This window comes from Lethenteron reissneri, chromosome 23, assembly GCF_015708825.2.
Source record: "Lethenteron reissneri isolate LAM-NWPU_2019-01 chromosome 23, ASM1570882v1, whole genome shotgun sequence".
Lineage (NCBI taxonomy): Eukaryota > Metazoa > Chordata > Hyperoartia > Petromyzontiformes > Petromyzontidae > Lethenteron > Lethenteron reissneri.
Window position 1 is genome coordinate 10,151,697 of NC_083801.1, and position 26,201 is coordinate 10,177,897.

The 26,201-nt window shown below is 42.1% G+C and overlaps 1 protein-coding gene across 2 annotated transcripts; it reads left to right on the forward strand.

Annotated features, from left to right (window-relative positions):
* Window positions 1–137: 137 nt before the first annotated feature.
* Window positions 138–25,642, forward strand: LOC133345766 (transmembrane protein 198-like). Of its 2 annotated transcripts, XM_061556736.1 has the most exons (6): window positions 220–301; window positions 4,164–4,221; window positions 14,885–15,214; window positions 16,746–17,327; window positions 17,699–17,856; window positions 25,261–25,642. In XM_061556736.1, the coding sequence occupies exons 3-6, from the start codon at window positions 15,010–15,012 to the stop codon at window positions 25,417–25,419; spliced, it is 1,104 nt and encodes a 367-aa protein (XP_061412720.1). In that variant the 5' UTR covers window positions 220–301; window positions 4,164–4,221; window positions 14,885–15,009; the 3' UTR covers window positions 25,420–25,642. The 2 variants fall into 2 exon arrangements, with proteins under 2 accessions (XP_061412719.1, XP_061412720.1); XM_061556735.1 differs by lacking the exon at window positions 4,164–4,221 and having other exon boundaries at window positions 138–301.
* The last annotated feature ends 559 nt before the right edge of the window (window positions 25,643–26,201 follow it).

The following is a 26,201-nucleotide window of genomic DNA, read 5'->3' on the forward strand; positions in this document are numbered from 1 at the left end:
TGCGCGCATGTGAATACAGTGCCGTGGTGGGGGGGTACCTCCGTCCCACGCCAGCACCGTTTCGTGTCCAGCCTGCGTCGCGTTGGCCCCCTGCTCTCTCGCCGGCTACGGTGAGCTGATGTCCTCGAGCCAGAGGGCCTTAGCACCCCACCCAACCCGCGCCGGTTCCCGGTGTGCAGGGCAGGTGGGGCGAACCGGCGCCAGCCTCCCCATGAGCTCGTGATGGAACGGCTGCTCTCTCCGTCAGCTGAGGAATCCCGATGGCTCTTGCAAGGCTGGCTCCACGAAACAGCAGACAAAGGTAAAATGGAGACAGGCTCACAGCTCGGCTTAGCATAATCCATAACGCTGCCAACATCGGTCAAAAATGTCATGCATTGTCCATGCTATGCCACGGAACGATCTAGAGATTAGTGATTATTGTTTACTTCATTAAAAAAAATGTGTGCTCGTGCATTCAATATATATTTAAATATGTGAATCACAGTATTTGCCTGTTTGGTTTGGCATGTGGGGATGTTTGTCATTAAACACCATTTGCTCCGAAGGTGTTCGAGGACAAATGGACACCAGATAAATATCTATTGATAATATTTCATATCCTCTCATGTAAACAAAAAAACAACCGTACTGCGTTATACGTGTAGGAAATTAAGTACTTAGTGATTTGCTCCATAAAAATTTTGTTAAATGTATTCAACATAAACGATACATAAATATGAATTTACCAATGTCCTTCTGCAAAGTGACACGAATGACGTACAAATTATTGTATCATCATGAAACACAACTAGAACTACATTATTTTGTCTCCTTTCATATTACAATTCACACACATTGTCTTGCATTGTTATGAAGGCTGCTCTGGCAGCAAGTCTGCTTTATTTTTATTAATTTGGACTGGAAAACTGTTCATAATTTGAGTACTAACACAATATAGCTTTTGCTATGATTGGGCAAATTGTAGGGAAGGCCACGACGTGGCCTCTTGTGTTTTCATTGTAGATACATCGTGCTCCCCCATCAGATAGCTCCATCAGCTACAGTACACGGGCTGCTCCCAAGTCCAGAGACACATCCTCTGATTCACATTGCAGCACCTCAGTCCTGCTATTGCTGGAGTGCCAACAAGCATCGGAGCAGCTGCCACCACCCAAATGTTCTGTGCTCACAGGTGAATGCCCACCTAAAGAACAGAGTGGCCGACGTCCAATTATAAATTCCAGCATTTTATCCCGCATCATGTAAATATCTCATAAGAAAAAAAAACGACTCGTGCCTGATGCTTGGTGCTAGTATTCCCCGAGTCACATCCAGCATAGTACAGCTGGAAGATGCATCCAGGTGTGGATTCAGTACAGCAGAGTGTGCCGCTACACTTAACACCACAAGTTCAAGCGGCATAGGGTACGAACTGATCATTTTACTCTCTGGCATATCTGCGTGCTGTGAATGGAGGACCATTGCCTAGAAGATCACCTCTTTTCTGACGAATGTGTTGAGTTTAAATGAAAAAAATGTGTTAACTGCATCATCATTGTATTTTATATCGGCACGCCTGAGTTGCATGTAGTATGCTCTAAACAATGCTGGCTAGATGTTGACAATCGCCGAGTTACAGTGCCTCTATAGGACGCGTGTGAGGAACGTGGGCGCAGGGAGAGGGCGTGGGTGGAGGGGGATGGTGATCAGTGCAAGCTCAAGTGCATATTTATTCACTTGTGTACTATTTACTACGTAGCCTTTGCAACCAGGCGAGGGCTCTTGCTGCACGTTGCTGCTTTGCCAAGGTTTGCATTTGGAGCAGAAACATGGGCAGGAATGTATGGACAATTTTTACTTTATGTTTGTTTATTTTTAGCGACTTGCTTACCTTTTCTCTATTTTGGAATCCTATCGTTGTTTTGTTCTGTATTGTTTCTTCTTGTAGCTCGCTGATCCGCCCACACTGGACATCTGTGGAAAAGAGCTGCATAGCTCATCGGATTCCTCCCCCAGTCTAAATAAAAATTCTGATTCTGTACATTTGGCCACAGTGACAGCAAAATAGATTTCAGTCTTATGCTTGATTCGGTAACATATACACAGTGTGCCCAGTTTGAGCTGTCAAGACGACGAGCCACTTATTCTGCGCAGCAAACGGCACTCAGATGTAACACATTGAAAATGGTGAAACACCCCCACGATTATGTGTTTTTTTCAGAAGCTAGAAATAACATCGCTCTGGGCTGGAATCGTGACCAAGTACGAGTACATTAAGTCCACAAACACTCGCTAGCATGCAGGGGCTCTGCAAACCTATACTCCTCACCGTACTTCTCTCTTTTTATGCCACAGATTGACTTGTCAACTGATGCCCGATATCTAACCTTTATGTAATTAACTTCATAATAATGCACAGTCATTGATAGTCTTGAACATATAGATTAAGGATATGCTGTACCCGTATGCTACGATCAATTGGGAAAACAAATACGGTACACATAATTTTGTGAATTGCCAACCGATATACACACACCAACAAAGAGATGAAGCTAGTTGTAATTACTGTCGAAACGTCGTACTCAGATTGTAAATGTTGTGGCTTGGCTCTCCAACACACCGGTTAGTGCTGTACTAGTGACGAATTGGCATGTTCAGTTTACGTGACAACCCTTACTAGTTGGCTGTGTCGGATGGTGGCGGGTTTAACGACACATTCATATATTTACGCGATATAACCCAATAAAAACCCGTAATATCGATGATTTTGGTTTAAGAAAGACTACGTGTTAAAGAGACAATTATCTATCTCATGGATATATTAATGCAATTCATACAATAAAAATGCATTTGCGTATGTTTTAAAACGGAAACAATACCAGCTCAGACCATAATTCTCACTTCACCCTGCTCCCTTTAGTGGCTTGGATGTTCAATAATCAATAGGCAGTTGTTTTGCAATGCCCACATTCATCCAGATTCCAGTGAGCATTCGCAGAGAAACGCAGTGATACCCCTTCAGCATACCTATTTGCACATTGTCACGCATTACTGTGCACTGCCCTGGTCAGCGTGACATGCAGCCCCTGATGTTTAATGAAATTAATGACCGTGATTATCAGCGAAAACTGCCTCGACCGTGTGTATATAAAGTGTAAATATTATGGAGGAACCTTGGTGTGTCACTCCATCCCATGAATATTGTGCTGTTTTATTTTATTTTGCACGGTGCCACTAAGCTGCCCTGTGAAAAATCGTCCGAGCACCATCAAGGACTTTCTCGCAGCATCACTCTTCCCCTGGCATGTGCCTGTCGCAGATAAATACGACACAGCCTGATATAAAATCTAACAGCAAGATGATTTCTTGAGGAATAAAACCAAATTCACTTTTAGTTCCTAATAGATGATGAATGTTCAATATAGCTTGGCGCACTACCAGTTCCATTACTGCGGGTGCCTCTGACTAATGCATGGGGATTGTGTATTAAAGAAAAGTGCCAAAGAGAATTGGCAAACCTATAAAAACGCATTGAGCGCAAGGTATAACCCCCACTTCTCTGCCCACAATTCCAACATTTCAAAACTACTTGTCGGTACGATGTGGCTGCGAATGTTTATGTTTCGTGAAGCGAGTGACAATGTCTCCCCATTATAAATTATTAAATGAAGCACATATATCCTTCCCAAATCACACCTGTTGTCGATTCTCTCCTGACACATCAGCAGGGGCATGAGCTCATGTCACGATACCATTATAACCTGTACCACCTTTAACACTACTAATATATGTCAACGTGCCAAGTGGGTTCCTGCTGAAAGCCGAGATTCGGCAATTATCAGATGCAAAAAACAAAACGTTGGTATTCAATGCCCCTCAATGTATTTTTTCATTGAAGCGACAGACTGATGTTTGAAGCAGAAACAATTGATGTGATTGACTACATGCACATTAAATGCATAGAAACCCTGAATGTCAGAACAGGTGTGTTCTAGTCTCTCACGTATGCCTTAAAGAAACAATATCACGTTCACTGCCTTATATAAGCATGATATCCACTACAGTCATTGCCTGTATGTATGTTTTTACGATATTACATGTCCCTTAATGTATAGTACGTGTTTCCCATCTGGTGTTCCAATGTGGAATTGTATACTCTTGTGATGTGGAATGTGCTCCAGATTCCTTGGCTGATGAAGGACCTGAAATTAAGGTGGTGTGTGCAAGTGTAAATCTCAAGTATGTTAACCTTCTTTAAATGCACTTTCCTTCATGTATACTTTATCTCCATTACCAATGGACATTCTCCATTTAAGAATGTATTCACATTGGTAACGATGTGCTGCTGCAGCAACAGCATTGTTTATACGACATTAGGAGTGGTGCAATAGTGGTAAGTGCGCTGAAATATAAACCCAGCAACTAAGGTTCGATTCCCAGCCAACAACAGTGGCAAGTGATATCTGGACTTGTCCTGGGCCCCCTCCTTTACCAACCTGCACTGACAAATGTGATGAAGTATGGTCAAACAACATGACTGACACGGCATGGAAAGGCCCCCATGAGTGGATTTATACAGGGCTCTAAATTATAATAAATATTTCTGAAATTCTAGTTATAATTTATAAGAACAGGAGTGTCATGTTTTGTGTTAATGATGCCGTCTATTTTATAGACATTTTAAAAATAAAACCAGCCCTATCTATGCCCAATTCTGTGTGCTTGTGGCCACGAATTGTGATATGTACTTATGTCACGAAAAAATATAGTCTTGTGTATTTCTGTATAATTACTGGTTATGCGTTCACATAAAATATTCTCTGCAAAACCAATTTTTTTTTGACAATGCTTGAAAAAAAAATGAGAAGAGATAAATTCGTGGTTAATTTGGTTTTACTTCATTCTACGGCCGTGTGTAGTGACTGACTTGGAGACGTAAGTTCTTGGAGGCAGTTCTTTAATTAACACCGAGCACACTTTGTACAATACACACCCTACATTGTTACACACTCCTCTGTCTCTCTACACTGGTTGCTAGCCTACACACACAACACGAGCCGTCTGACACTGACGGCGCTGAACTAAGACAGCCAACTACCGTCTAGCAACGCAATGTCAAGTGACGACGACAGCGACAAGGGTGACGATCTTCAGCAGCAACGACGGGGATCCCACTCCAAACGACAGCCCCGAGGTCCCCTCCCGGGGCCCTTCTTATACTGTCAGCGTGGCCTGGCTCCGCCCTGGCCACGCCCCCTTCTGGAACCTACCAGCGGGCACTCCACGTGTCCCTTCTGTAACCTTTCCCCTAGATCCCTCTCGGGTCTATCACGTGGCCTGCTGTCAGTCAGGGCTGCTACAAGCTGCAGATCCCTTTCCCTGCCAGCAGCCAGCGCTATGCTGCTAAGTGACCAATTCTATGTCACTACACATGTATTTATTTCATGACGTGAATGTTTATTTCTAGGGGGGTACCAGTCGAGTTTATCTCACATAGCCAGAGGCAATTCCTATGCATTTTCCTAGGAATATGATTAAATTAGAGCACGTATATGGTTATATTAGTCTGTGTCAAATCCGTGATCATGTATTCCACACATGCGTAGCATCTGTGGCACACGTGTGATAAATGTGTTTACATGCTTAGCGTCTGTGGCACACGTGTGATAAATGTGTTCACATGCGTAGCGTCTGTGCCATATGTGTAACGAGTAATGGGTTCATATGAGTATACACCGCTTGCCTACGTTTTTCGCAAGAGGGCAGCAAGGCGTTTCACCCTTGACCACGAATGAGCCAGTGCATACTGCACGAGCTGAAGGCTCTGCGTGCGTACAGCAAAAACGGTTCTTGATGTCCGATAGGTTGCAAAACGCGTGCCCTTTTACAGCCTCGTGTGTTCTGAGAGAAAGCAGGAAATTGCATTGCAATACGTTTGTTTTTACCGAAAATGTTAAACGTTGACATTTTGACATTTTCATCAGTGGCGGTTTCTTATCAGTTCACTGCAATGCATTGTATAATTTATAATCGTTGTTATTTTATTTTATCCGGCACTTTTCACACACAAAAAAAACATGTTTTTCACACGTGCAAACATTTTTGTGGTGGTTACAAGTAAGTGCGCAGTAAAACATGCAAACCTTGCGGTTGCTAAGGTTTTTCGTTTTTAGCAGAGCTCATCACCAGACAGGCGATTACACAATCATGATTTTTCTTGATAATAACCTGACAGCTCGAAAACTTTGTTATCATACAGACCACCGCGAATAAATGAGATAATGGCAATTGGAGGAACTAAAGGTGACGAGTCTTTAGCAAAAGCTCTTGTCATATTTCATCCAAAATTATAACATGGGTCTCTTCCTGACCAAGACACTACTCTGTGGTCAAGCAGTGCCAGTGAGATAGGCTCTTTGCTAGAACAACATAGGGAAATCCATGAGAGATTCTCTCAACCAGAGCAGCAATGTCCACACTTTCCTCTGTTTCTGCGATGGCTATTTATTGGAAGCTATTGATGCGAAAGCATTTTTTTTGGCTAAAGAAGGAAAATAAATACAATATTGCTGACATGCAGCATTTCAGGATTATACTTTTTTTCATTAACGAATTGGACCCTTTGCATGACAGATGTGTATTTTAAAGTGCAAGTGAGATTGTGACCTTGTTGTATGTAGGATCAGTGCTAAATATTTATAGTATCTGCTAAATTGCCCAGTGCCTCCATGGCTGTTAATCAAGCACATGAGAATACAACCTTATTTGAAAAAACTATAAATGCAAATTGCTTAATTTAAGTTATAATATGGCACATTCATAATAAGTTTAGGAATTAGATTGCAATTAGTTGTTTTCTAATTACATTATTTTTTTAAAGGACATTGCAGCATACTGAAAATGATTTAAGACGACTTTGAGCAAATGTCTGTCGTAAAGCAAACCGGTGCAAATGTACTAATTGCGCACAAAAACACGTATTGTACACAACACTGCACAATTTTTTTTTATCAAAGTCATTTGCTACTGTTGTTATTACCCATCGTGTTTACATGGGTTGTTTACTTCACATAAATGTAATGCAGCAAAGCGTTGATCTACAGCAGACAATGGAATGACAAAAGCGATCTCAGCAGCGTGCAGCTTTGCGTAGCCTTGACTCAGGGTATGAACTTCATTCTCACCGTACATAGCCAACTGTACTCATCGGAGGTACGGAGGATGGAAAACAAACCAAACTCTCAGGAAATGAGTTCCCAACTGAGATGTAAACGTGCATAGCTCCAGTGGGTTCCTGAAGCATCATGGGTATCAACCCACGCTGAAGAGCCGAGTGAAATGTGGTGACAACAACTCCCATGACCGGAACAGCAGGCGCCAGTCCTTCATCCAGCAGCACTTTGACAAAGGGCCGTGCATTCTTCAACAGTTTTATTCTATTTAAATTTTGATTTAAAGCTTTCGTGACTGCAGGAATTCATATTCTTGTTTTTTTCGGTGAAGTCGCGTAGAAGAAAAATACTAAAATAATAAACATAAAACGATAAAATTCTCACGACGTTTCGATTGCAACACAAGCAATCATCATCAGGCTTTATTTAACTTCACTTGTGTTTGTCGTGGTCAAATCTTTTAATCAAAATTTCGTCCACTTCCCGTTGTGCAATCAATTCCAAAATTGGGCACACGTACTCAGATCCGGAGACAACGCACGCCTGTATCAAAATCGGCATCAATTCATCAATTAATTGCCTCCTTTCAATCAATTATGATTGTTTTTGTATGGGCGACTCATTATTTATTTATTTTTTTGTCAGTCAAAAACGCCGCGGTCCCTAAACTGTGGAATCGGCTCGCACAAGAAGCAGGCGCCACTGACGGACTTCTCGAGTTAAACAAAGTTGTTAATAAAACCATTGTTTTTAACAAAAAATGTACGGAGTTTATTAAATAGGTTATTGCTGAGCCACAGCAGTGGGTTGTGTTATAATCGTCTATTTTATCCAAGTACATTTATAGGATAAAGGAAGAAAAGCTATATACATTTTTTTTGTTATATTGTACGACAGATCATAATCATAATCGTTATTTGTCAATGTTAGTCGGTAATCTAGAAACAAGACAACAAATATCTTTGGTAGTGGAGATTTGGGATTGTCCTCACCGCTTGTATAGTACAGGGTGACTGATTTAACCACCTAACTTTCGGTATCTCTCGATTTACGAAAGTTATACGTTCTTGAAAACCCACCTGCACAAACTGAATTCCGTCAATTGGAATGGCTTTTCCCATGAATTTAATTCTAACAATTAGGGATGTGTTTCGAAGAATTCATTACAACTCTAATCCTAACCTATAAATTTACAATTAAATAACTTTGCATAAAAAATACAATCAAGAACATACGTATTAAAACGATCGAATAATACATTGGAAACTAGAACAATGCACTCACCAAAAGATCTGCACGTGGGAATAAGTGCAATGGTGATGTGGAGTCGCTGCAGTAGCACTTTAAGGGTTACCCTAATGCTGCCAAAGATCGATGTTGCAGCCGCCCATGTGCTCTTCTTGTTCGATGTAGTGGCACGTGCAATGTGGAATTTCGTTAAGGCGGAAATTCGATTTCATTCGTTGAAAATCGTCTGTAAATATGTGAATTGTGGTTCACGCAAAATATTGTAAACCGAACGTTCGTAAATCGAGGAATGCCTATATCGGTTATCTCAAACAGCCCTTTACATGTCATTTTAATATCACAGTTAAGAGTAAGGTCAACCAAAAATAACTTGTTGACATCCATCTCCACAGAAGCCTCTGCAGTGCCTTTGCAATGAATGAGCAACACGATGGCACAATAATAAGTGAGATACCAGAGATGCCCCTAAGCAGAAAAGGAGACGTGGAATAAGACTGACAGCCACAGATGAAGGTAGCAGAGAGAGATGAGGGTCATATACGGGAAGGCAGCAAAGTAGATCGCTCTGATACGGATTTTTTTTTAAATGTGAAGGTGGCCCCAAAGATGCACGCGCCTTGAAATGCTAATAGCTTTGTCTGCTTAGCCAATTGCTCATTGACAAAATGAGGAATGGGGTAGAGTGAGGCCAGCAGCAGGAGGAGGCTGGCTGGAGTTCTCGGTCACGATTTTATGCTGTAATTATAATCATAGACGCATCCTTGACGTTATCTGATTTTCGCAAAGCAACAACGTGCATTGGAAGTATACTGTAACGTCGGGGTTTTCTCTGCAAATGTATGACACCCTATCATTGCTTGGAAGTATTTTCATATCCACAACAAAGACAACGCTCTCCGTATCGCCTTTTTCAGACTGTTGGGGCAATTGCTGGAGCTATAGGGGGTGGGTGGCCACTACATGACGCACGGGGTTGCCTTAGTCTCCGCAGTGGTAATGTTTACACACAACACCATGTACACATATAAGGCTGAATCGACCTAGTGGAGGCCCAGAACCGCCTCGGATATTTGTTGCCGATGTTGACCGTGAGCGGGAATCGATCTCGCCTTTGCCAGGTTTGTAGGGCAGTGCATTAACCATGACACCACCGCTCCACACGTGAACATATCTCTATAAGATATAGGTGATGACAGATTTGGGTTTAATGCATGACGGTTTAATACAGAAATTGAAGGTTTAATACAGAATAGGACACAAAATGGCTTAAGCCTGGATTTGCAGAGTGGGTTGAGTCATATGCACGAGGCATACCGATGCGATGTTGTGGAGAAGGTAATTCCAGATAGTGTTTTCAAACAAAGGAACGCAGTGTACATGTGCACTGTTGATGCTGTTTAGCGAAAGAACATGCACGGAGGAAGGCCGCGTACAAAATCGGTATTCGTGCAGGCAAAATAACCAAACAAGCCTCATTAAATGTGTTGATATATTTCCATGAAAACTGTTCGAGTATATGACTGTGAAAAGCGATATGTTTTTCTTGTTCGTTTTCTACCTTGGTGTAGCATGCAGGATTCAGCATATTCCTATTCATATTCTTAGGTTTTTTCGGTAAAGTCACGTATATTCCGTTTACACACGGCTGCCCAGTCACGAAGCCCCCAGTGGCAATTAAAATTAATGATTGTGGTCTTTGCAGATTACACACTAATAGAGAGTGGCATAATTGAAATTTGCTCTACATCACAAGCACACTCTGACTGCATCAATCAATAAACACACCTGAATTGCACCCAGAAATTTCCGCTGAGCGCTAAGTTTCTGTTCAAAAGATTAACAACACCTTAAGCTACGTGGCTGCTGAAGAAGGCATTATGCAAGTGGACCCTGTGATGCAGGAATGATGTATTAAACCATTTTACAAGGGAGAATGCATTGGCTACATGCAAGTACCATTTCATCCTCGACATTGTTCCGTGAGATTTTCTTTTTTAATGTGTTTGTGCTTTTTAACTGCAATACTCCATCGTATTGTTGATTCTTGTGTTTTTATTTGAGGGACATGTATTGTGCTAGGGTAGTTAAACTTGGCTCTGGCAGCCTCGGGCATGTTTTACGAGTCTAGAAATCATTAGCGAGGTTGGTTTCAGGGTTATGACAGGTCGGTGATGTGCAAAGAATCGCTGCTTTATGGCTGTGGGTTTGCTTATGCAACGAGAGCGAGTCGCACTGTGCATTAGGTACGGGATTCAGGTCTGTCATTCAGACTCTGTCTTCTCGACAGACCTGTTCTCCACCTGAGGACGGCTGCTTGCGTTGTGGCCGAAACGTCGTGAGAATTATTTTATTATGTTTTATTTTTATTATTTTATTATTTCCATTCTACGTGACTTTACCGAAAGAACCAAGAAGATGAATCCCTGCAGTCACGAAAGCTTAAAATCGAAATTTAGGCACGGGATGTTCATTGCTGGTCAGCATCGTCTAAGAGCATCATCAGTTCGCAGTGGTATTGCATTCGTTCGTTTGCAATTGATCGCATTTGAAAACGTTTTCTTTGAAACAAAATACATTTGATCACCCTGCTGGGAAATAAGAAAAGAAAAAAAAATATTCTAACATACTATTAAGAAGTCGTAGATAGTAAGAAAAATAGAATGAAATGTCCTTCTTCAAAATCCCATTCGTCAATATCGACAAAGTGACACGAGTTTTTAAACAGCCGATGCTTGCCACGTCTGCTCATCCCTGTGTGACCACTCACAAGGAGACATCCCCCCCCCTCCGCCCTGCTGAGATAGGAGCGAGAGGACGCGAGGGGTTTGTTTATGGGAGAAGATGCTCAGGGGCGAGCCAGTCACCACAACTTGTACACAATGGCAATAACGATGACACAGAGCCGAATGCCGAACTAAATGCTATTTTCTGCGAAGAGAACAAAAATCTATTTCCTTGAATGTCATAAACTCTTGGATGTATAATACCACACGGATCGTGTCTATTACAAAAGAGTGTATTATTACAGTAACATACTGCATGCAAAATAAAAGAGCGGCCTTCCCTGTTCCGCAGAGACTTGAGGGAAAATATAGCAGGTATCACTTCCTCTGCATCCAGTGAAAATTGTCGACTTTAATAATTGTACCCCATTAGCATAGTCACACTTTCGATAAACAAAATTACAAGCATTAACATTTTTTAACTAAATTCCAACACATGTTGTCTTCTTTCTCCCGACACGGTTGTAACACGACAAATAAATGATTTCACACGCAAAAGTCACACCTATTAACATTCATCAGCAAGAGGATACTCGGAATTGAAGTATGTAATGTTTACCGAAAATTATAAACTCCATATATTTTGAAAGCCACGATGTCCCCATGCTCCAGTGAGCAATGGGTAGCACTCGTCAACAAATAGCAGTCCTGAGCCAGTTGTGGAAATTGTATTTACCAATGGAATGGTCCTGGTTTGTGAATCTTCCATTGCTTGTGTAGGTAATCACCGTTGCGTTTACCTGCTGTTTAATCATTTTACAGACTCCCCGCCCCACCACAGGGATGATGGATTTTAAGTCACACGATTGGACACGCTGCTGCTCAAACCACTGAGCAATGTCCCAAATTCCACTATGACGAGTAGCTTATAATCAGAGCGATATTCACTTGTATATAACAATAATCTATTTTCTTGGTTCTTTCGGTAAAGTCACGTAGAATGTAAATAATAAAATAATAAAAACATGCTTGCGTTGTGGCCGAAACGTCGTGAGAATTATTTTATTATGTTTTATTTTTATTATTTTATTATTTCCATTCTACGTGACTTTACCGAAAGAACCAAGAAGATGAATCCCTGCAGTCACGAAAGCTTTAAATCGAAAAATAATCTATTTACCGAGTTAATTATTTGTCTACTTTCATCCTCTAATCACGGAAACTACTCAAATACTGTAGTACTGAAATGTGCTGAGTAAGAAAAAAAAATGGAAGATGCTTTCAGTGATTAGCAATATTGTTTTTCAAGAGATATTGGCCCAATTCTTTGTTCGGTATACTCGAGGCTTCATTTCTCACTGAATATCTCCCAAGCCGCTGGTAGATGGGATGCATGTGACGAGTAGCCATGGCAAGCGGCACATTGCACATGGCGTTTCGGGGGGTGTGGTAACATCTTCTTGGTTCTTTCGGTAAAGTCACGTAGAAGGGACATAATAAAATAATAAAAATAAAACATAATAAAATAATACAATTTTCACGACGTTTCGGCCACAACGCAAGCAGCCGTCCTCAGGTGCAGAACAGGTCTGTCGGAAAGACAGCGTCTGAATGAACACCACCAAGCTTGGCAGAGTATATTTAAGCTGGGTTAGTGGGGTGTGGTAACATATTCCAGATCGCCGATCCGAGACAGATTCGTGGAGTGTATCTGAACGTAAACGACGACAAGACCGGAGTTCCTGGAGAAAACCTACATATATGATGAAATGACGCTCACAAATTCACACATACAGGTCAAAGATCGTATAGCCATCTCCGAGCTACCTCGTAGCCCTGCATATTGTTCAGGCTAATGTTCATGTACAGCCAGGCGCGGTTCGTCCACTAGGGGCGTTGGGGCACCAAATTATCTTTCAAATTAAAAAATACTTTTCTATAAATTGTTTTGTTGTGTTAATATATTTTTTAATATAATGATTCTTACAACGTGAATTTCCTAATGAAGATAGCATTTAAGTTGTTCATATTAGAAACCGCTGCAACACCACAGTGTGATTTGTGCCTCTGGGAGGTCCCGGGGCAGCTGTGAAGGCGTCCGAATTGAGAGATGTCCCTTCTTCATTCGGTGCGATCAGCTTCTCGCATTGTAGCGATGCCGTTCGAGGCCCATTCAGGGCGGTGAAGAAGGAGCCCGCGGCTGTAATGAGACGATGTGACGAGGCGAGATTGCGCTGTGCAAATATAGCAGCTCCCGGTCTACACGCTGCAGGAGGAAACAACAGCAATGACGATGGCAGCAGGTGCAGCGCACGAAGAATTAGCAACGAACACTGTGAAGTCATATTCTTTGGTTCTTTCGGTAAAGTCACGTAGATAGAAATTTTTGTTATTAATTTTGTATTTTTTTTCGTTTTATTTTTTATTTTATTTTCTATCAACGTGACTTTACCGAATGAACCAAAGAATAGGCATACTGTGGAGTCACTCCTAAATATTCAATTTGAAAGGATGACTTTGCAGGAGCAGTTGAATGTCAAGCAACTCGGTCCTTTTTGTGTAGGTGGGTGTACCACGGTGTGTGGCTGATGTTGTTCAGTACGCGGTGTCTTGGTTGCCTTGGCTAATTTGTTGAGTTGTGTCAGCTCATCTTTAATTGTTCTTTAGGCTTTTGGCATTGTCAAAGGGGTCCTGTAGTGTGGACTTGATGGTCATGGGGACAGCATTTAAGTGCTTTGCTGATTTGTTTCATATTCCATTGGAACCTCATTTGCCAGCAAAAAATATGATAATTGTTTTTTTACCCTTTTTATCTGGCAACAAAACTGACACCTTTTTTTGTCTTTGAGTTGTGCGCCTTTTGCCGTCATCTGGTCCAACCCATGTGAGACTAGGCTCTAAGGAAAGCTGTCTCGGGTGTGGACCAATCAACTTCAAGGACAGTGCATACATTATCAGAGTTATGTTTTTTGTTTGCATTATGACTGCAGGTATTGTAGTCTATGCAAACACGACTCCTTGTAAAAAAAGGTGTCAGTTTTGTTGTTTCACATTGTTGAAAAATGTCTGCCGTTGGTGGATTAGACGGTTATATCACATTCACGGGAAGGCTAATAACATGACGAGGTTTTTCTTAATTAGAACACCATATGTTCAGAGGTCTCTCACAATAGCCCCACGTAGTGGAAATGTGGCGAGCCGCCACTGTGTAGAGACCTTTTTTGTCAATCTACCCTGCCCAGGGTGTGTTGGTGAAGTCGGAGAGCATAGATGGCAGGGCTGCCAACCAGGCAGCCCCTAAAGCCCCTGCAGCCTTGTGCCAACCCTTGTGCAGTGATAACCCTTCCAAGCACTGTCCAGGCTCAGACCTGCTTAGCTTCTTAGGTATGGCACGTTCATATAATAATTTAATATTTATAATGCACTTATCCAGGAAAGTTACACTAAGTCAAAGGACTCGTTTTCATGAGGGTTCTCTATTAGGTTGTCTTTCTTTTAAGATGTTTTCAGTCAAGGGGTCAAAACTCTATATTTACAGATAGATACGGATGGCGATTAGTCCACTTGCTGTACTGGCTTCTCTTGGCGAGTGACGGTATGGCACCTCGGTCGCTACAGGAACGGAGTTTCACAACATTTGTGCGATTCACCAACCCTCGCGTCCAGTGCTGGATTACAGGCGTGCACCACCACCGCCTGGCTATTAATTTGGTCATGGGCGAGTCTCACATCTGTGCTGATGCACCCTCTACCCTGCAGGCCTATTGTGGACCACGCCTGTGCCCGTGCTTTGCCCGTGCTAAGCCCTGCGGCATGATGACGACGTAAAAGGAGAGCCACAGCGAGGTCACAAGCGGGACCGCCCCGTCCCCCGTTCTGCCACCATGACCTCCCCGGCCCCCATCGATGCTGCCGCCGCCCCCACAGCCCCGACACCGACTCCTGCGGCGAGGCCCTATGGCCTGGACTGGGTGCCGGAGGGCGGCGTGTGGAGCAACTGCAAGGACGAGATCGAGCGCTCGTACACTGTGGTGCCCACCGCCATCTGCGGCACGTGCTGCGTCTTCGGCATCGTCTACTGCTTCTTCGGTGAGATGTGGCTGAGGCCGGGGTCGCCCATCCGCAGTCAGTCATGCTTTAGTCTTTGGTGGGGTAGCAATGGTCAAGCACAAAGCCGTTATTACACCGGCGTAAGACTTGGGTTACAGTTTACTGCTCGGGGCAAAATGTAAAAAATGGAACAAAGTTAACACTCACTCCTTGCATGGAAAGCAGGAGACATGTTCTCTTTGAAATGTTGTAAGCTATCCATGAAATGTGCTCATTTCGAATAATGCCCATGGATATAGCCTGCACAAACAACGCTGTAGAGTGGGTTGAGTTTAGAATAAGTAACATTTGAGAACCACACACATCCCCATCTAAGCCCTCTCGCCGCCCACAAAGCATCGATTTGTGTTTTTATCAGTATTGCTGAATACAGGCCGAAAGGCCTAAAATACCAAGTGGCCAGCAACAAACAGCATTATTAAAGGTGAAATATTTAAGCAAGGTTATTCAATTGAGCAAAGTTATAAAATCTTTGCAAAACATGGAGGGAAAGCGAGAAATGGAACCTGCAGTATGGCGGTTGAACACGGTGTAGACAAAATTGTCTGGTAGTCCGCGTCTTCAAAACGGGTGGAGGAGTCAATTTGGTTAAGTTCATGGGAATCGTAACCATGGTAGTGATGAGGAGGCGACTGGTCGCCTGTGGGCGAGTGACCAAAGTGAATCGGTGATTTCTGCATCATCAAACTGACTGCTTTATGGGTAAAGACAAGTAACAAAATGGTTACATATAATTGTAATGTGTTGGTATTAAAGCACAAATTGTGATGGGTCACACAACTTCCATACCGTCCCAAGTATTCACCTTTAGCTTCATATGCACATTTGAGAATGCTTATTGTGTTCATTGCCACTTCAAGAACCCAAGATCTTGCTAAACTATCCTCCTCCAATGTATAGCTCTTAAAGTATTTGCCATCATGTTAACATAGGTACACACAGGGCCAGATTAAGGTTATGAAGGGCCTAAGGCTAATAGGAGGGAAGGGCACAAGTATGTATGTTGTATTACAAATTGAAAAAAAAACAATATCCAACATTAATTTACCGATGTAAAATTGACATGTATTCTACCAAGGTAAATTCATCAAACATAAATCACTCGCTACACTAATTTCTTGAAACAAACAACACATTTTTTTTCCTAGCATTAGCTATGAAAAAGTCATGGATGATGTCATGGTAACTCAAAAGCAAAATATCCGATGGGTGTGCGATCGTCGCTCAGCTGTTACTTCAATATGGAATGGAGGGCCTTAAGGAGGGTCTACACAATATGAGACTATGGGTAAATCGGGCTCTAAGTACACACATAGGTAAATCAAAGACAGACTTAGGCACCTAAGAGGTAACAGGACATTTTGGACACCAACTATTCATGTCAAGGCAGCATACATACACTGGCTACTGCTGTGACTGTGTATTAATCACTCTTCAGCAGCTTGTAACTGTACCAAGAATGGTCGAGCAAAAGACGTCTTTCCCCGCGCCTGCTATCTCTCTCATGCAGGTTACCGCTGCATCAAGGCAGTGATGTTCCTGACAGGCCTCATGTTCGGCTCCGTCGTCATCTTCCTGTTGTGCCACAAGGAGCGTGTGCTGGACACAGAACTGACGCTCGAGGCCAGTGCGGGCATCGGCCTGGCCATCGGCCTGCTCTGCGGCCTCGTGACTATGCTAGTTCGCACAGTCGGCCTCTTCACCACGGGTCTCCTGCTGGGCCTGCTGCTGGCCGCCACGACCCTTGTGGCCATCGAGCCCTACTACCGGCCGCCCACCGCCTGGGTGCCGCTGGGCGCGCTTGTGGGCTCGGGGATGCTCTTCGCAGTGCTCACGCTGCAGTGGCCCAAGCCCTTCGTGGTCCTCTCCACGTCGGCGTTCGGAGCGGCCGTTGTGACCGCCGCTGTCGACTACTTTGTGGAGATGTTCGCACTTGTGCGCTATGCCTCCGACAGGCTGCGCTCGCCCAACAGCGCTAGCGCGACATTCTGCTGGTACAGCTGGGCCGTGCTGTCCGTGTGGCCCACGCTCGGCCTGCTGGGCATCCTCGTGCAGTGGAAGGTGACGGCCGAGAGGCCCAACCATGCCGAAGGTATGACGGTGATGACAACAGTGGCGAATGGATTGAAAGCATTGGCCGCAATTCAAAGATAACCTTACATCCTGAAATAATAATCGTAACTTGCATGCTCCCATATTATCACTGCTGAATGGCATGCAAGGGTGCAATAAAAATCTCATCATGGTCACTGCCATTACTGCCACCACGTCTTGTCATCTCTTTCTCCCTCAAGATTTCATAATGGTTTCAGTTGACATCCAACATCCAAAATTCACCTGACTGTATACCACCATACGTTTTTCCTGGTCATCATCCTCCGGCTGCACGAGTAAATTTGTTAACCACGGCTCCAAAATCCACGGTGACATCTTATCTTGCCATGTGCTTGGACGGTGGTGCAGTGATAATCAGGCACCGGCAAAAGCGCGTGCAGATGATGCGGATCCGACAGCAGAAGCAGCAACAGCACGCGGGCAAGCGGCAGCGCGTCCCCCCTGAGGGCATTTACCGCCGCAAGCCGTGCCCCGTGCGCCGCTTCACAGGAGATGTGCTGCCTCCGGTATGACCTGCAGCAGCACTTCACAGTGACCACTGTGCACTCCACCACACCCTTGCACGTTGCAGAAAATGCAGGGCTACCGAGTTGTGGGGTACTCCTGTAGTAGTCCTTCCATTGTTGCGAAAACTTGGTGAGGCTGAATAACGGGAACACAAGTTTAAGCAATGGGTGAGTGAGCGGTGGTGCCTCTGAGGGCCACCCATGTGGTCATTGGCTTCGTTCTGTGGCCTGGATGCTGGGCACGTAACGATGAATTGATCAATCTTTTCAGGTAAAAATATATTCAAATGTTTACGGTGCATGCATTCAATTGAAAGAATCAATGATTTATGATTTACGAAAATGACATGCAAATGACATGCTGTTACATTTGGGCTAATGGAGCCAACAAACTTGTACAAATGAGATAGGGAAAATGAAACAGTATTCACAAGACAAGTAAATTGCTTTTCAAGTAAAAAAAAATTATGACGATTTATCAAATCTCGACATGCCTACTAGATGCCAAAAACACCTGCTTACATTCACAAACATTGAACCAATCGCACAAAGCAAACGTGGCAAATATAATAAGTGATTAAAGAGGATGTATTAACTGCAGAATGTAATGTTTCGTATTTTCTTCAGAGAATAGGGTGACGCTGAATGCATGGGTTGTAAAGGATTATATGTAAAACCTGTACATTGTATAAAGAGGCTTGCATCTGCGAACGTACACATGGTGGTGTTACTGGACAATTCACTGGTTGGGATTAAATAGGGATTATTTTTAAAATAATATTTTCATATATATCGCCACAAGGCAGGCAGAGGCCTAGGGTTTGTATTTCGTGCCCAAAAACATTAAAAACAACCATTATGGTGGCCAGGTAACTCTGGGGACTGATCCAGAAACTGGCACAGTTGAGATTCTGGCTTAAATTTTGGGTTACAAAGGTTATTGAGTGTCATGAGTTGGTGGTTTGAGCCAGTCACCAATGACTGCAGACATGATTTCTGTTGTAGATAAACTCCTTAAAAACATTTTTTTTAAACAACGGGTTTATTTTAAAGTGCACTCAAAAGTAAAAAAATAACGTTTTTTTAGCCGTCACCAGCTGATCAGAATATTATTTTACATTTTTAACTAAAAAATAAAACCGTGGGACACTCCTTGAATATTGTTTATGCATAATGAGTTGCTTTAGAATTTTAGAGTTTTATCAAAGTGTATTTACATGATAAAATGTATGTAGTAGAAGGTAAAATGTTGATAATGATGTCATTTAACTTTACGATGAGGTGTAGAACATTTACAAGTGTTTTGAGTATAATTATTAATTCCCTATTAGTAGCTCTTTCTACTCATATCCATGTTGAACTGCTTTTTTAAGAACAGTTGACTGCAAAGTGATCCAAAGTGTACCTAAACCCATTTGTTTTCTCAACTTCCTATGACAACTTCTATTATTGGTCAGAGTAGATTAGTCGAAGGGAAGATAAGTACTCAGTCTAAGACTAAGTCTACTTCTTTTGTGGGCCTTACCTTTTATAGTGCGATCTGAGAGCACTGTTCTTAACTGGATACATTGCCTTGATGTTGTTTGCAATGTACTCAACCATATTTGTGTGTATAAGATGTTGAGACACAAATTAAGGTAGAATGTAAATAATAAAATAAAACATAATAAAATCATTCTCACGACGTTTCGGCCATTCAGACGCTGTCTCCCCGACAGACCTGGTCTTCACCTGAGGACGGCTGCTTACGTTGTGGCCGAAACGTCGTGAGAATTATTTTATTATGTTTTATTTTATTATTTTATTATTTCCATTCTACGTGACTTTACCGAAAGAACCAAGAAGATGAATCCCTGCAGTCACGAAAGCTTTAAATCGAAATTTAAGTTTCTTAAACTTGGTTGATGATTTTTTACGTCATCAAGTTTTGGTAACGCTTCATTACAGCATGGCGTCTTTCCGGATAGTTTTAGGTTGTCCAAATCTTCAACTGGAAGTCCATCCAGCGAGCGAGCACAACTTACGGCAACATATGCGTGACCTGCTTCGAAGAGCTTTGATCCCAAGTACACGACTGCATGATCCACTGTACATCCTTGCATTTTGTGCAGTGTCGATGGCCATGATAGAATTAGTGGCAGCATTCTTCGTTCAGCTGTACCATAGCCACGATTAGCAGGGAACTGAACTGATTTCGGCTTAATTTGGTGTCGTCCTTGCCAAAGTTCATTGGAACTATTTCAGTTATTTGTCTTTCGTGCAATTGCACAACTAGGAATAGGGCAAGTGATTTTTCTGATATATCGAACAGCACCATTTACAAGTCCTTTCGAGACATCAATGTTGGATCTTAAAATGACTTTGGCTCCTATAAATATTAGCAATTCATGTGATGTCCTTAGGAATGATTGTGCTTATTTTGATATTTTTAACATTTCTTGCAGCATCCACTAATTGATATTGTGCTGTTGTTGTGTACATAGGGGTCTTAAGAGCTCTGAAGTATTGAAGCACTGCTTCATTATGAGCATTAACTTGATTCATCGTTGGATTGATTCGCAGAGCTTTATCTATGGCAAACTCTCCAATTGGTTGTTGAAGACGTCTGCTTTCCAATACTGCGAAATGCTCAGCTCTCGTTTCTCCAACTCGCAGTGCATTCAATACAGTGATGAACGTATTATCAACTTGCTGTCCCATATTGGCTTTAAGCTCGCACAGTGTGAAAAATCTCCATAGATTAGTGGCTGGTTGTAGATGTTCTGGCTGACCATATATAGGAGTGACAGTTGTGTTTTTTGGTCTAACTGGAGGAAGCTGCATCAAAGCGCCAAACAACAGGACATTGAGACCACCGAAAAATTGATCATACTTATTCTTCAGCTGTCGAAGACGCATATAAATCATGCATAGTATCTGATATGAGACCATTAAAATATCATCGATGATGATGCATTCAATGTCCTTCCATTGTAGTCGCGTGGTTCGTAAGTAATGTCGGGTTAATGGTGACATGGTAGCACTTCGACCATCTCTTTGAACAGGCAATTTGAATGTGGAATGAATAGTTGATCCACCGATAAGGCGCGCAGTGACTTCAATTAACGCACAGACTATGACAGCTTTCTTTGCAAAGCAACGATTGATTTGATATTTCAACAATTTCAGTAGGAATGTTTTGGCCACTCCAGCTCGACCAGTGATGAAGACTCGAAATGTTTGACTTCCAGATATCCGTTAGCTGTCATTGTATATCCTAGCTTCGCAAGTTTGGCCAATCGAATGGTTTCATACATTTCATCACCCACAATCAAGTTCACGTTCAATGTGTTTGCGGTCCATATGCTTGGTGGCAGTATAGCAGCTCTTACAATATTTGCCAACACCATTGCACAACATTGAACACCTGCATTGGCCCATGTAAACACATCTTCAGTTGCTTGATGCCATGCTGCGCAAACGAATCTACCGTATTTTCCCGCATATAGCCCGCATACGCATATAACCCGCAGACGCACATACCCCGCAAAAATAGCGTTTTGTGTAAAACTAATTTCAGATAGCCCGCACCTCCATATACCCCGCATGCATTGATATCTTTAACGTCGTTACCGCAGCTTAATTCCCTCATATTAATACAAAGTTTACATTTGTAATACATTCCACTATCAATTGTTAACATTAAAATCATAACGTGCACGAAGAAAACAAACTAGCCAGAAAGGAGTGAACTTAATACAGTAAATAAGTAACAAAAGTAAATATCCAATAAATAAGTAACACATAACTGGTAGATACGTAAATAAGCGTACTGTTAGGCTTACCAGCATTCAACCTCATCATATTACAGCTACTGGACCGGTAGTTACCCCTGTACAGTTTTAACACTGGTTTATTGAGCACTGTGCAGACAATAGCGGCACTACGGTAACGCCGTTGGCCGATTCTGCGTCTGGTAGACGCTTGTTAAAGCCCTTCCCATTGTGCAATCCATAGCCTCAAAGTGCGCCCACTTCAAACATTGTCCTTTCATTGTACAAACAATTCGAATAATTTAAAACGTGATAACATGTGCAATTTTAGTTGTGAGTGGTTTATTCAGCAGTGCTTTAGTCAAAGGTAAGTGTTGCATAGTGGATAGTCCTACCATGAAAACATTAAACGAGATATGACATGTCACACGTGCAAAATATTTTTGGGATAGCCCGCACCTCCATATATCCCGCAGGGTCTTGTTTTCTTTGTAAGAAGTGGTATACCCCGCGGGTTATATGCGGGAAAATAGGTAGATCTTTCATTGATTAGCATGCAAGCATTTGCAGGTTCTTGCGGCTGATGTTGCCCCACTGGTTGTTGCGCAGGAATAGCAATTGAATGTACATCAGCGATGTTTGCTTCTTCATTGATTGTTACATCACGATAAAGTGGATTGTTTCGAATTAGCCAGTTGAGTGCATCGTAAACCTGTTCACGATGTATAGAGAATGCACGTGTGATGTTGAGATTTTCAAGATGTTCTGTGATGACAACCATTCCAGTATTAGCCATTGCTCATGGAAATGTGTCACTAACTTCAAAGATGTCTATAGCAAAGAGCACTGCCTGTCCATGGAAGCCATATTGGCCGAATTCTCGAGTGAATTTGATGATGTTCACAAAAGGTATCACTCTTGATAATAGACGTTGTTCTGGCTGTGGTAAGACTCGAATCACATCTGGAATTTCACCAGGATCCAAATTATTCCAGTGAGCTATTGACGGTGCAGCTCTATTGTTACTGCTGATGTGTGGCTTGCAATGCGAACACATTTGCAATGTTTGCTTTGATGACAATTCGGTTGGTAGATAGTGCAATGCATTTTCATTACCTCGTACTCTGTAAATATTATTTGGAAAGCAGCGTTTGGTGCAGACTTCACAGTTTTGATTGCAGAATGTATTGAAAAGGTCAACACTCAACCGATTTGTCCACCACAACCAGCTTTATTTTGAAATGGAAAAAAAATCAATATTAATGTAAAAAATTCACTTTAAATGAGGTTAGTGCAAAAATGACGTCACGGACCCTCTCAATGCAGTGTCCCATTGGATGCACTACATCATAATAAACTTTTGTAAAGACACCAACGCATTGAATGTGACTGTTGACCTTAAATAAGGAAAAATACAAGAAATAGTACCAAAAAAATGTTTCAGGCGAGTTTTGAACTCTCGACTCCTACGTTGGTATTAATCTATTTTTTTTTTCACAAAACGTGTTCGCAAAGCACTCGTCGAATTAGGCTTCCATACAAAAGATGAATTGCTTTAAACGAGCCCGGCAATTGATTATTTGATTGCGATTTTGATGCAGGCATGCATTGCCTCTGGATCTGAGTGTGTGCAAAATTTGGGATCGATTGGACAACGGGAACTGGACGATATCTTAATTCGAAGATTTGACCACGACATACAAACAACTCTCGACTCCTACGTTGGTATAAATATATCGTTTTCACAAAACCTGTTCGCAAAGCACTCGTCGAATAAGACTTGCATACAAAATATAATTTGCTTTAAACGAGGCAAGTAATTGATTCATTGATGCCGATTTTGATTCGGGCATGCATTGTGTTGTTGGATCTGAGTATGTCTGCTAAAGTTGGGATCGATTGGACAACGGGAACTGGACGACATTTTGATTACAAGATTTGACGACGACATACAAACAGAGCAATGAAGTTTAATAAAAACAAAATCACAATTTCGTTTAACTCACCGTCGAGAAGTACGTCAATGATGCGGCGCCTGCTGCCACATCAACGCTTGCCTGATTTAATTGATGATTTTAGAAATGAATCTGCCTGAGACACGTGGCGCCTGCTTCTTGGGTGAGACGATTCGAGTGTGTAGGGACCGCGGCGTTTTTGGCCGACACAAATATATATAAATAATAAGGCGTCCATACAAAATGCATTAAAGGAGCCAATTCATTGGTTAATTGATGGCGCTTTTGATACAGGCATGCATTGTTACCGGAACTGAGTACGCGTGCAAAATTAGGGATTGATTGGACAACGGGAACTGGACGATATTTTGATTAGCAGATTTGACCACGACAAAAACCGTTAAAAAATGTAGTTATTACTTTAATTTGGCAAAAAATCTTCCTCTGAGAATTAAAAAGTTGAATTACCATGTGATGAATCCATCCATAGCAGGGCACATAGGACATTGCAATGTCCCTATTATGAATAACTCAGAAGCATTTCTGTGATATAATCTTCCATGGGCCATGCTCTAACTGAATTCACATTTAAAAAAATTGCTCATGGCATGACACCAAACGCATAATTGAAATAAAATCATAGAAAATGATTTTTTTTTTAAAACGACCACTGTATATCATCTATGCTCCTCCCTTGCTGATGCTATGACTGCAAACTCATGCCCAACACTTCCCCACTCCCTTGTGGCATAAGGTGTATAAAAAGTGCTATTTGTTTTCCCATTGATGCCATTGGCCTTTGGTTTTAGCTGCAAGCGCAACTCTGCAGATGTCTCGTCTCTGCACTGCTCCTTGTGGCCCATTCGGTCAATGTTGGGCCAGCCCTGGAGGGGCCATGGGTTTCTGGATGCTCTCATGGAAACGGGACGTATTGGGAGAGTAATGACAAAGCTATTAGGCTTGAGTTTTAAAGTCGATTTTCCAGAAGTATCGTTCAACTCTTAATGTCCTTACAGCCCCAAAGTGAAATTGTACAAATTTGCAGCAGGATTGTATATACCACTAAAATGTTCAATCTCAGCTGAGATAATCTATGCAGGCTGAGTTCAGTTTAAAGGACATGTACATTGCCAGAAAGATTAGCTATGTAGCCCAGGGGTATACTCCGTCTTGGCACAAACATGAAAATGATGCAATAATATTCTGCCACTGCTTACAATTCTTGCATATGCAGCAGCCTTTCATGTTTCATAGACGCTCACTTAAAACACAGTTGATCTCTCTGGTGTCCAAATAGCACCGATATCCTTGGGGCTTACAGTTTTTTAATTACTATTAATACGTCTAATTAAAATACGTACACAAAATGCACGGCAGTGCACATTAGTGTGTGAGATGCAATAGCACTAAGATTATTTAATTGAACGAGGGGGTTGGGGTGTTTTCTTCACTGAACAGAAGAATAATTGGTGACAGATGTGAGAGAGGTGAGAGAAAGATGTCACAGCCTTTGCATTCCTAAGATCCTTGTGAACAAAGACAATGATAAGACCGCACAATGTGGTAGTGTATTAAGAAGGCTGTCTTACAAAACACCGTGGCAACACGTTGTTCCGTGGCGAGGTGAGAGCTGCCCATCTACGCAAGTTGACGTAAGGTTCCTGTCACCCCCGTGGGGGCTCCCGCGTGTCTCTCAGAGCTACATCCAGAGCCTGCGCGAGCGGCAGCACGACGCGTCCATGAGCAGCCTGAGCGGAGCGGCGGCGGGGCCCCACACCACTGTGGACGTGGAGTACGACTGCGGCTCCATGGTGCCACTCACTGCCCCCATGAGCAGTTCCGCGGTGCGCGCGTGACGCTCGGCACCGCGCGCGCACGTGCGCAGTGGCAGCGTTGCACGCATTCAAACATGAGCAAGTACTTATTTCTAGATTTGAAGCTTTCGTGACTGGCAAGGATTCATACTCTTAGGTTTTTTTCGGTAAAGTCACGTAGGTAAAAATAAATAATGGAAATAATATAAATAATAATAGAAATGAAAAATATAATTTCTATTGTACTTGGTCACACTCCTAGGTTTTTTCGGTAAAGTCACGTAGGTAAAAATAAATAATAAGAATATAAATAATAATATAAATAATAATAGAAATAAAAAAATGTATTTCTAAAAATAATATAAATAATAATAGAAATAATAATAGAAATAATATTTTTTATTTCTATTATTATTTCTATTATTTATTATTATTTATTTTTACCTACGTGACTTTACCGAAAAAACCTAAGAGTGTGACCAAGTACAATAGAAATTTTATTTTTATTACTATTATGTAGGTAAAAATAAATAATAATAAACAATAGAAATAATAATAGAAATAAAAAAATAATTCCTATTAGTATTTCTATTATTATTTATCTTATTTTTATTTTTTATTTTTACCTACTTTACTTTACCGAAAAAAACCTAAGAGTGTGACCAAGTACACCGCAGCAATATGCAACACATGCCGCACAGAGGCTATGCTTTAGCTGTGCCACCGACACCGAACATCAGTATTCGGTCAACAGTATAACAACGGCTGCCCTTGTGCAACACTGCTGTACTTATGTACAGGGATGCTGATATTGGCAGGCAGAG